We start from the raw sequence: 11,702 nt of genomic DNA, 5'->3' as shown, positions 1-11,702 counted from the left end.
AAATGCTCACGATTTTATTATTACACGTTTATTCAAAAATAACATTACACGTGTAATAGTCTTCATAAAAAAGGCAGAAAAAAATTGCCAATGAAGTTGCATAGACACACACAGAACCTGATGATGAAGTTGTACACATGTATACAATGTACTGGAGTAGTATATAATGCCCAAAGTTATGCTTTCCCAAGACCCTGCTTTGCTGTGACTATCCACACAATAATGATAAAATACAAGCCTTTTACCAAAATCTGTTTTCTCCTTCAAGTTATTCCTCAGTACTTTCCTCCCACTTTCATCTATCTTCCTTTAACTTGTGACCTCTACCTCTCCTCTCTCCGTTTTGCTGCTCTGCTCCTCTTATCCATGCTTTCAGCAGAGCTTATCCCCTCCTTTCCTTTATTGATCACTCTGCTTCCCTTGCTCCCTCTCCCCTTATTTATAGCTTCACTCCATGAAAGATGACTTCAGTCAGTGTTCTGGGTGCTGAACTCCTGGTAGTCAGCAGGAATAGTGTCTATGGGAATGAGAAAAGAGAGAGAAACTCAGAAACCTAATCTCTGTAGTTCAGACATTACCTTAATTAAACAGAGAAAGTAATTCATAAGCATTGCAGCATGTTGTCATGCTTTGGACCTGTCAAATTGATAGTAATCAGTAATCATTATGTGGTTGGTTGACACTCACCATTGCAGCGGTACTTCAGATTGGACCAGATGATGTTTTCCTGAGAGAAGCAGAACACGCCCAGTCTCCCTCCCCTCATACTGGTGTCAATTGTCACCCCAGAGTCTGCCACCAGGGTGGAGCCCTCGTAGAAGCGAGCCCTGGTCCACACACATTGAAACACGTTAGTTATTTGGCATGTGTGTGTATGTCTGAGTGTTTGTGTGCGCATGTGTGCAAGGGTAGAAATAACTCATTACATTTACACCAGCTACTGTGATTGAGTAGCTTTTTTGTGTACTTGTATTTTTTAAAAGTCAGTAATTTTGCTTGTACTTAAGTACATTTTTACTGAAGTATTGTACTTAGCTACATTTTAAATCACAGCCATTACAGAGTACAAATTTTGTGGCTCTCCACAAGCATCAGAAACTGGACCAACATAAATTAGCCAATTGTGGAGCCATTTGAACTCTGTCCTCTTGTCATTTTAGAATTACATCAAAAAGATGAAACAATTTTCACTTTTCTAAAAAGTAACTCAGTAACTTTTACTCTCAGTACATTTTAAATGAGCTACTTTCTATTTTTACTTAACTAGATGTTTACACTGGCAATTTTACTTCTACTCAAGAAAAATTCCAGTACTTCTACTTGAGCAGGATGTTTTCATACTCTTTCCACCACTGCGTGTGTGTGTGTGTGTGTGTGTGTGTGTGTCTGTACCTGATGTATCCAACCTGCGGTCTGTGCTGGAGGTACCAGCGGTAGGAGACCTTGTCCTTCCAGCCAACGTTCCTGGGATCCTTCCACAGCAGACGGACCTGGTCTGTGGTGTCTCCTGTGTGCCACAGGGAGTTCCTCAGGTACTCACCTGGACCCGTCTTAGACTTCACTGCCTGCAGGAGAACAGCCACACAGGATAAGAGAGAGAAAAGAGCTGTTGATGACAAGATGGGGGTATTGTGTTGTACAGCAAACACAGAACAGACACACACACACTTTAACCACACCTTGAGCTGTATTCCAGGCTCGGCGACGGCTCTGAAGGGAACGGCCTGCCAGTAGGTTTGTTCGGTCTGTTTCCACATCACCACGTAGAAGGAGGAGGAGTCCTGGTAGCCGAAGATGAAGCCGGCGTAGTCATCGTCCGTCACCGTGTTCACGTGGAACGTCCCCTCAAAGTCAACGCCGCTGAACGCTGTGTAGCCTGCAGATATGAGAAGGTGGAGAGGGAACGCACAGCGGCACTGATCAGAGAAAGACACTGAATAAAATGAGTTATGGGTGTGCAACCAGCTGTTAAACTTTCATCTGGGCTACAATTACACACAGTTGGCTCACTGTTTTAACAGGGTGAAATGAGAGCGTCATTCTGTACATACCTACAGCGAGGCCGGGGTCAGAGTTCATGGTCTGAACTATCTCCATGCCCTGAAGGGACAAAAGAGAGTTAGGACACTATACAACATAGTCAACATCATCACAGACAGATGCAAAGTGATTTTCATATTTTAGAAAGCTACAATGTAAAATATTACCAAAGCATCCTCTGCTACCTAATCCGTAGACAAGCTGAGAATGTCATTGGTCACCTGGTTGAGGACGACCCAGTTGGGGTCTATCTGAGCGTCGCCCTCGGGGTCCAGCACCACAGTCTGATAGGCTCTGAAGTCGGTCAGGGTGACCTCAGCGTTCTCTGGGCAGTTGTCTATCCGGTCAATGACCTTGTCATCGTCGAAGTCGCCAGCGCACGCATCTCCGACACCGTCATCTGAAACACAAACACACAGCTAAGGAAGCACGCCGCAGTGGTTATACATAAATGGGTGAGCACATGCACACTGTACACACACACACACACACACACACACACACACAAACACACACATAATATAGGGAATAATACTAACTATCTTCATCCCTTTGGTCTGGGTTGACAACTAGTCTGCAGTTGTCTGCATCGTCCAGAATGCCATCATTGTCGTCGTCATCATCACATTCATCTCCCTACCAAGATCAAGTGAAACATGTGAATCCAGCTAGAATCCAGCAGCCATTACAGACAAAAACATGAAGGATTAAGGAAGAGGCGGAGAGTTCGAAACCTTTCCGTCCTTGTCGGTGTCCAGCTGAGAGGAGTTGATGACTGTGGGACAGTTATCCTTTGTGTTCTGGTGGCCGTCTCCATCACTGACGAAGAGGAGGGAGGGCAGGTAAAGCAAACACCACAATTTTATACAAACGTTCTCACCGCAGGTCATTACAGAGGGCTCTACCTGTCTATGTTGTCGTCACAAGTGTCTCCTATTAGGTCATCATCTGAATCAAACTGCAGGTGGAGAAACAGACACCGTTGGAAGGAGTTATGATTGCAGATGAATCTTTTTGGATTTGGTTAGTTGTTGTTACCTGGTTAGGGTTGACCATATCAGGACAGCTGTCGCAGGCGTCTCCCACCCCATCGTTGTCTCTGTCTTTCTGGTCTGGGTTTGGGACTCGCTGGCAGTTGTCAAGGATATTCTTCAAGCCTGAGGATATAAACACTTCAGAACCTTAATGTCTGTGCCATGTGTAAAAGCAGTTGACGGTAAAACAAAAAAGGCATGACGAAGCCCAGCCTATTTCTCTGGAGTCAGTCTGTTAAATGTGTCACCAGGTGGCAGTGTTTGTTTAAGACGAAGGTGAGATAGTTTCCAGTCAACGCCTGGCGGAGGCTCGCAATGGAAAAATGTTTTTAGAGTGGAGACAGACATGACCAAGCGCTTAGCGATCCAGCTTTAGAGTTAAAGACATAACCAAATGATCAAGAGGTTGGAGTCCGGCCAAGTGAACGAACAGGGGTCACCAAACACAGTCTAAACACACATAGACACACACATGTACACACACACACACACACAAGACATTTAAACTGTTTTTTTCCAGTGGAACAAATGAGGAGTGTTCTTAAAGGACAATCTAACAATTGCGTATGTGAGAAAAATTCGTGAAACAACACTTACGATTCCAAGCAAATCATCTGAGTGTACTTGGAACATTTTAACATTTAACACGTATTTTCTACTGTGGTTTAAAAGGTTTTTTTTTATGAGGCTTGGGCTGAGCAAAACTCCTGTTTCCCCTGAAAAGCAATGATCTAACTGGTAGAGGATGTGGACTGGAAAAAAAATAGGCCAGGAGGATGTTTTAAACAGATAAAGCACTGCTGTGGCTCAAACTGTCCAGTGAAAACAACGAAAAACAAAAAGAGCAGGAGGGTTGTATAGTTGTCTAGACAGACGGGTCCAGACGGTCTGTGGCTTGGATGACCTTCACAGTCACGGTAGTCTTTAACACCATTATCGGCCATTTGGTTTCACAACATGTCCCTAAATTTATTACCTCAAATTGATGCAATAAAAGCACTAATGGTCAAGCTACTACATCTCTCACACTAATGACCACCCAACCTTGTTCAGCCACTGGGTTAAACCATGTTACAAAAATGACAGTTGTTGCACTTTGTCCACCTAATTACAGTCATTTATATAAGCATAAAACTATGCAATTACTACAAGTATTTGGCTCATAAACATTAACCTGACTCTTGATATCTTCTCCTGAGACCGCTTGCATCTCAATACACCTAATTGCCATTTCAGTTGTAGGAAGGATTTAACCCTATGCTATGGTAGCCACACACAAACACACACACACACACACACACACAAACACACACACTTACCGTCTCCATCCATGTCGTCATCACATTCATCTCCCAGCCCATCCAAGTCAGTATCAATCTGCGTGGGGTTTTCTACCGTTCTGCAGTTGTCACAGGCGTCACCATGGAGATCCTTATCGCTGTTCCTCTGGTCCACATTACGAACCAACCAGCAGTTGTCCTGGGACAGACAAATGGGATTAACATGGGCTCAAGGAGAGAGTTAAACTCCCATTCTTAATACGTAAAGGTTGAGCACGGTTATCAAGGCTAGGTGGAGGAAGTCTGTGACAGGAGTCAGTAGAGTTGAATGCATGCAGGACCTGTGGCAGTAAGTGACGCACCTCGATGTTAATAATGCCGTCACTGTCTGCATCGTCGTCACAGGCATCGCCCATCCCGTCCCTGTCGGCGTCCTCTTGGCCAGAGTTAGGCACAAACACACAGTTGTCCTGGAAACAACACAGGACACGTTACGAAAACACACACAGCCGTAATCTCGTTTATCGTAAGATGAGTTCAGCGAGACAGAGAGTGGGGAGGTAGACATGAATACCTTGTTACAGCTGTTGTCTCTGCACCTGAGGGCGGTGTCAGGATATGCATCAATATCTGTGTCCCTTCCGCACACATAACCATTGCCTGCCCAACCTACACCACACTGACACACACAAAGAGGAGGCATGACTTACATCAGGTCTGGTCAGACATAAAATACATGTAATCTGCCATACAGCACAATTGTAAAAGGTGGTATATGATGTATATGATCTAATATATGATATATGGTATATGACATGTATATGATGGTATGAGACTTGACTGTGATAAAGGGCTATATAAATAAACAAGACTAAAGACTAAATTGTAGACTGATTCACACACAGAATTTAGGAGCATGCAGTTGAATAAGACGTCACTATTTGCTGGTGTGCGTTCTTACCACACAGCTAATGCTGCCGTCTCTCTCCACGATGCACTCTGCGTTGGCGTCACAGGGGTTGGGCTGACCGTTGCCGCACAGCCTCTGACCTTGGCAGCCTCTCACCTGGTCTCCAGTGAAGCCGCTCTTACACTCCCCACAGCGGAAGGAGCCCTGGTGAGGACAACACAGAGTCAGACTTTAAACCGGGACCCTCTGGTACAGGATAGTGTGACAGTAACAGTAGCTGCAGCGATTCCGGTGCTCTTACTACAGTGTTGTGGCAGTTAGAGTTGGCGGTGCAGCCTCCGTTATCAGGCGGTCCCAGACACTCATCTATATCATCGCACACCTGAGGGGGGAATGCATTGAAGAGACCGGATTACTGTTGTACATACGTAAAAATAATTATCTATGTTGATTTTTCAGTCAAAAGTGGTTTCCGAATCAAAATAATGTCAGTTTTTCTCATATTAATGTGATTGTGTTACCTGTCTGTGTGACTGAGCATAGGCCACTCCCACTCCACTGATCTCTGGTCCGGTGTATCCCAGAGGGCACCGCTCACAGCGAAACCCAGGAGCCGTGTTCACACACCGCACCCCAGGGAAGCAGGGCCTAAACTGGCACTGAAACACACAAAACAGAAGAGACGGTGCAGAGGGTTGGATTTACACAAAACAGTCACATGTGAAAACCAACATGTGAATTCAAGGCACATTTGGACCCATGTTGGTTTTCATATGTGAACAATTTTTTTTTCACATTGTATTCTGACATCATGTGTTCAGTTCATAGGTGAAAATCCTTTTTTTCCCCCATTTTTTCAGATGTTTTGACCTGCTATTACTTATGACAATGTTTGTCTCACATGTGAAAACTTAATTTCACATGCAAAGAGACTGCTCATAGGTAAAAATGCCATTTTCACATGAGATATGGAAAATTTCACATGTTCACATATGACAACCAACATATCCAATTCACATATGGGTTTTCACATGTGACTTTTTTGTGAGGGAAAGTTCTACTTTTGCTCGGTGGATTCACATACATATAAAGTCACACAGAAATGCAGAGATGCACACAAAGAAACATGAAAACGTACCTCATCTACATCGTCACAGCGCACCCCATCTCCTGTGTATCCATCGGGACAGGGGGCACACTGGAAACCCCCAGTCTCTGTAGGGATACACATGTTCTGCCTGAAACAGGTCCCAGGTCTGCACTGAATCTGAGGCTGAGGCAGCAGGGGGTACCCTCCTGTACCTGGACCTGTTCCTGGACCTGTTCCTGGACCCAAACCTGCATCTGTACCTGGACCTGTGTTGGTTGGACTGCCCTGAAGGCCTGGACACACACACACATATCCAAACACATTTTATTAGCTGAATCATCTCATTGCCAGTAGTTTCGAAATTAAATGAAAGATCTGATCAGAGTTCAGGTGTTGCTTACCACAGGCAAGACACTCTGAGATGGTATTCCTCAGAGAAGTGGTCTCCTTGATCTTTACCAGAAAGAGACAGAGTTTATGCAATGTAAACATTGTCAGACAGGATGAAACTTATTGTATCCTTAGATGTAAATATACTACAGTGACATTTAAGCTAGAATAACTAAATTAAACTTTTTTTCAAGAGGCAAGTTCAGGCACAGTATCCTGTGCAATATCACACGTTGTCACTGTTTGCAACACTTGAGAAAATCATTTTAATGTGTTCCTTAGTGATCTGTATCTAATTAATGAAAAGAAGCAAACGTTCTATTATCGTGATAAATTAACTTCACACCTCAGCTGCAAATTTTCACTACACTGTTACAGTCCTCTTCACATCTGTACTGTACATATTTGGGCTTGTGTGTTTTATGTTTTCACCAGGAGATAACTGTGTGGCACATAGCGGATTGGGACAGAGAGCAGGCTACCTGCTGGTTGAGTAGCTCCTTCATCTCAGATAGCATCTTCTTCATCTCCAGTATGGAGGCCTTGTCCTTGTCCTGTGCTGTCGTGCCTCCCTGGACACCTGGAGGAAACAGACCCAGTTCAAAAACCCCACAGGCTCAAGTTATTATGATCGTATGTTTTAGATTAGTATGTGAGCGGATATCAGAGTGACAGTCAGGCAGCTGCGTTCCGCTCTCACCCAGGAGCTGCACAGATTCAGCCTGCTGCAGGCTGCAGTCCTGGAGAGTGGCCACATTGTCTATAGTATCCTCTATCACCAGCTTCAAGTCTGTCAGCTCATCCTGAGGGAGAAATAGAGGGAAGGAAGAAATGAAGAGAATGAATTTGAATGACTAAATGGTTTTGGCATATAGTCTTTATCAAGTTATTGCACTATTGCACCTATGTTGTAAGTTGGAAAGGTTCAGGCCTTCCTATACTGTGTTTCTATCTAGCTGGTAATATATGTATATAAGTCCTCTTTCACCCCAAAAGGTTGCTGTAAAGCTCTCATTCACCTGTCCAGTTGGCTGCAGGGTCCTAAGTGCCACTTTGTTAGGGCCAGGTGGGAGTGACCCGAACGCAGAGGGCAGATCATCCAAAGTGTGCGCCAGTCTGCAGTCCACATAGATGTTGAGGCGAGGCGGACCGCGCTGAAGCCCGCTGGCGTGCAGCATCACATGGTGCTCTCTGCCGTCCGCCAGGGGGGCGTGGTTAAAACTGGCTGTGGCAAACCTGCCATCAGTCTTCTGGTAACGTAAAGTGACTAGAGGACAGCGGGGGAGAAACAGAGAGATAGTCAGAGACAGAGAGAATGAGGAATTCAGGATGCATTATTTTGAACAGATAGCTGATATATTATAGTGTGTTTCAGTAGTTGTCAGAGATACTGTCTGAATGATATGTTTCAGTAGTATGCATCACCCTTGTTAAGTTTGGCCTGCACGCTGAACTCCAGGTACTTGGCGTTGTCTCTGGGGTTGATGACACTGTAGAGAGAGGTGGAGGCCTTGTTGTGGAGCCTGAAGGAGGAGAGGAGGAAAGCCTCATCTCGCCCTTTGTTCTTCAGGCTTCCCTGGAGCAAGTCTGGCAGGCAGTCTGGAGACACCAGCAGGTCATAGACTGGAACCCACAGGAGAGGATGGTTAAAAAACCTGCTTACTGTTGCTGTAGCTGCCTGTTCACCATTTATTGTGACAAAATAAATTCACACTCGATCCGATACTGAGGCTGGGGGTGCAAACGTGTCTCTAGTCTTTACAAAGATGAACACAGACAGCAGAACACATAATGGTCAGTTGATACAGCACAACATGAATGTACTGGAGTTCAGAAAATGTCCAGCAAACCAACTGAAAGTATTCGATCTAGTACATTGTAAGTGGTGCTGCGTTTTGTCTGTTAATGGGGAGTTTTGTGAGTTTGTGCCTTAATGGCTGGCAATACACAGTGGATTGGTACTGCTGAGTCAGTGTATCATAGTGCTTTATTATGTGCTAGAGTGCATCTGTGGATGTGGATATGTGTGTGTGTGTGTGTGTGTGTGTGTGTCCTGCTGTGTTTTATAGAGTGGCAGACTGGAGTTGCAGAAAGAAGCAGCAGTAAACTCTTTCCATTGGAACAAACCCACTGCCTCACTGCAGCCATTACACACACACACATACATGCACATGCCTGCACGTGCACACACACACACACACACAGCCATGATCTGAATTCAGGGGTAATACAAAGTGACATGACATTGTGCGGAAAAATGTACGTGTAGATTCCAGGCAAATCAAATTATTACACATGCACTTTCTCCAGGGACAATTAGTGTCATTTTACCATCAGAGACCAGTCGTATTTGGGTCAGCCTGTTATTAGATCCTGCAAGACAGAATCTTCTTGCCACAAAAAAGCCGTAGTTGATCCAACATAATGTCAACTAAATCAAGAGAATTACCCTGATCCAAATTATATGCATCTCACTGCAGATGAGAAATTGTAGGACCAGATGACAGATTGGTACGGAGTAAGTAAGCTGAAAAGACAGTTACTAAAACTGACAGTTACAAACTGACTTACCGATACCCTGTGCTGTGACAGTAAGAGCCAGCTGGTTCAGCAGCAGAGACAGGACCGCCGCTCCGGCCCACAGACCCGTCATCAGAGCTTCAGAAAGGGACACAGTTCAGAAGAAACTTTGCAGAATAGCCACTGTTCCTGAAAGAAGAACTAAATTTCCTGTTGAGGATCAATGAAACTAAGCACCTATCTTAATACATGTGGATGATGGTCAGCCTGAACATCCAGATGTTGAAGCAAAATCCCAGCTGAGGTGAGATGATTTTGTGGCCAAAGGCAAGGCTTTTAAAGCAGAGGGGAGTGTCCTAGTAGCAAGAGTGGCACGGTGCAGAGAGTATTTTAATAAGTAGGGGGAGGGGGAGTGTTCCCTTGCTACTGTAGTTTGATTAAATGAAGCATTACAGTGATGGGTGTAATACTGGTTCAGGGAGTAGAAGTAGAAGTGATGTATAAGTGCTACTACAATCTATAATCTTAATGTAAACAAAGGGATAGCCCCACATTGAAAACCAAAAACAAGGTATTAGAGATATTATTTTATTCTCAAACTGAATGTCACAGCTCTGTCAACAACATATATAAGAGCTAAATGCAAGTTTTAAATATATTTTGAACCTGTAAATGTTTTTGCTATATATTTGCTTAATAGACAATGTGCCCACTAGAGGGAATACTAATTCTATACACATGGGCTCTCAGGACACTTCAGTTGAGTAACTTCACTGTTTATTTACATGTTCAAGATGAGTAACAGAAAAAACAGTCAGACGTTTAACCAGGGCCCAGCTTGATGTATGAGAGATGTGACTGGTAATTGAAGTTAACTGGCTACAGGTAGTGTATGCTGATGGTATGTAATCTCTGGTTTGAGACACAGCCACTGAAGAAGGCAGCAGAGCCGAAACGTCTGTCTGTTTTTTTCTGTTACTCATCTTGAACATGTAAATAAACAGTGAAGTTATTCAGCTGAAGTGTCCTGAGTGTGGCCCGTGTGTATAGAATTTTGCTATATATTTGTCACGGATGTAAATATTTGAAAAACCTGCACATGGTTCTGATGGGTCAAGAAAAAGCTTTTTGTCCACAAGTCCTTTTGTTTATGAGTCAATGTATTTTGGAAACTCATAGAATATAGCCAAAATTTACATGGTGCTCTATATTAGTTTGTCTATCTTATCTTCAGGCAGATCTAAAAACTCACATCTCAGATGGATTGAGCTGAAGAGAGGAAAACCTGATTCCAGCTGTCTATTTTTCCCCCCCTCAAACATAAGTTTGAGAAAAAACAGTTTCATGGACATGGATTAGATCTAGTCCTAGACCATCTTCAATAAGTTACTACAATTGTTAGAATATGTGTCAGATGTTTTTAATTTTAATTCTATTTATTTTAACTTAAATTACATGCCTCTGCAAACCTTTTTTAAATTTCATTCCATCTGTTGGAGTGTATATAGTTGAGAGAGGAGAAGAGGAAGAGGGAGGTCCAGACGTGGGACAGTTTTTAACCCTGGAACCATTTCATATTGGATGTCTGGTACTCGTCTTAGAGCTTCCTCTACTAACCACAAGAACATTGCAAAATCTCAGCCACCGGCCCAAGCCAAAGAGAGACATTTACCATCCCTCAGTGCATTATCACTGTGAATCCGTTTGTGTCTGGCTGTCCAGCCTCTGACCCAAACACCTGGCACTCTTCAGCAATCTTACCGCCAGCCCCTGGACAGACTGGACAGATTAGTCACATTCACATTGTAAATATCAGAGGAACATATAAAACTGTTGCTGGAAATAAATGCAATGCCCCACCATGCCACAAAAATGGCAATTAATAGGCCTACTTGATAAATAAAAAATATATAAAGTCTTATTTATTATTTCCCTGCTACATAAGTTAATGCTTATCATCTGCACATAAGGGCATGTTTCCTTTTATTTACAGGGTAGTAGCATTTCCAAGACAGGTTGTCTACTGCTTGTTTAAAACGTGTATGAACCTGAACCCTACCAACTTAGACTCAGTGAGAGAAAATGACTTAATGAGACCGATAGTTCTGGTCTTCTGGTCTTGGCACAGTCAATTCAGTATTATAGCATTGACCAAAAACACACCGGGCACTGATGTGTTGCTCAGCAACCAGGTTGTTTAGCTAACGCTGGTGTTGAAGAACTACACTGTTTGTCAAAAAAAATAACGTTAACTTATTTAATTACATCGATTAAAAGCAAAGGATTTATCGAACATTTGCCTTCTTTCTTTGTAATAGTAAAGGCGTGTGACCGCAGTTACTCGACGCAGTGCTACACAGAAGATAGCCTACAACATTTTAACATTTTTTTTACCCTTTCAGTCTCTGATATGACAGGTTCCTCGTGACGTCACCCAC

General features: G+C 43.5%; 1 protein-coding gene across 1 annotated transcript; it reads right to left on the bottom strand.

Moving 5' to 3' along the window:
* Positions 1–15: 15 nt before the first annotated feature.
* On the bottom strand, positions 16–11,693 carry thbs4a (thrombospondin 4a). Its single transcript, XM_071899764.2, has 25 exons — positions 11,659–11,693; positions 10,937–11,043; positions 9,316–9,402; positions 8,170–8,367; positions 7,764–8,011; positions 7,445–7,547; positions 7,227–7,324; positions 6,756–6,807; positions 6,403–6,602; positions 5,786–5,923; positions 5,566–5,646; positions 5,316–5,468; positions 4,929–5,033; positions 4,717–4,824; positions 4,394–4,553; positions 3,079–3,197; positions 2,946–2,998; positions 2,775–2,859; positions 2,580–2,676; positions 2,262–2,440; positions 2,052–2,100; positions 1,680–1,876; positions 1,393–1,565; positions 688–827; positions 16–517 (listed from the first exon to the last, which is right to left on the bottom strand). The coding sequence occupies exons 3-25, from the start codon at positions 9,395–9,397 to the stop codon at positions 468–470; spliced, it is 2,868 nt and encodes a 955-aa protein (XP_071755865.2). The 5' UTR covers positions 9,398–9,402; positions 10,937–11,043; positions 11,659–11,693; the 3' UTR covers positions 16–467.
* Positions 11,694–11,702: the final 9 nt, after the last annotated feature.

This window comes from Centroberyx gerrardi, chromosome 8 (genome assembly GCF_048128805.1).
Source record: "Centroberyx gerrardi isolate f3 chromosome 8, fCenGer3.hap1.cur.20231027, whole genome shotgun sequence".
Taxonomy (NCBI): Eukaryota; Metazoa; Chordata; class Actinopteri; order Beryciformes; family Berycidae; genus Centroberyx; species Centroberyx gerrardi.
Note: the sequence above shows the minus strand (reverse complement) of the source record. Positions and strands in the feature narration are given on the sequence as shown.

What these genes read in the sequence shown, in the direction of transcription:
- thbs4a (XM_071899764.2), bottom strand. Translation starts at nt 9,397, where the DNA reads ATGACGGGTCTGTGGGCCGGAGCGGCGGTCCTGTCTCTGCTGCTGAAC. An exon ending in ACTGGGTCGTCCTCAACCAG is followed by an intron (nt 2,101 to 2,261) that starts GTGACCAATGAC and finishes TTGTCCCTTCAG; the next exon opens with GGCATGGAGATAGTTCAGAC. An exon ending in TCTGAAGTACCGCTGCAATG is followed by an intron (nt 518 to 687) that starts GTGAGTGTCAAC and finishes TCATTCCCATAG; the next exon opens with ACACTATTCCTGCTGACTAC.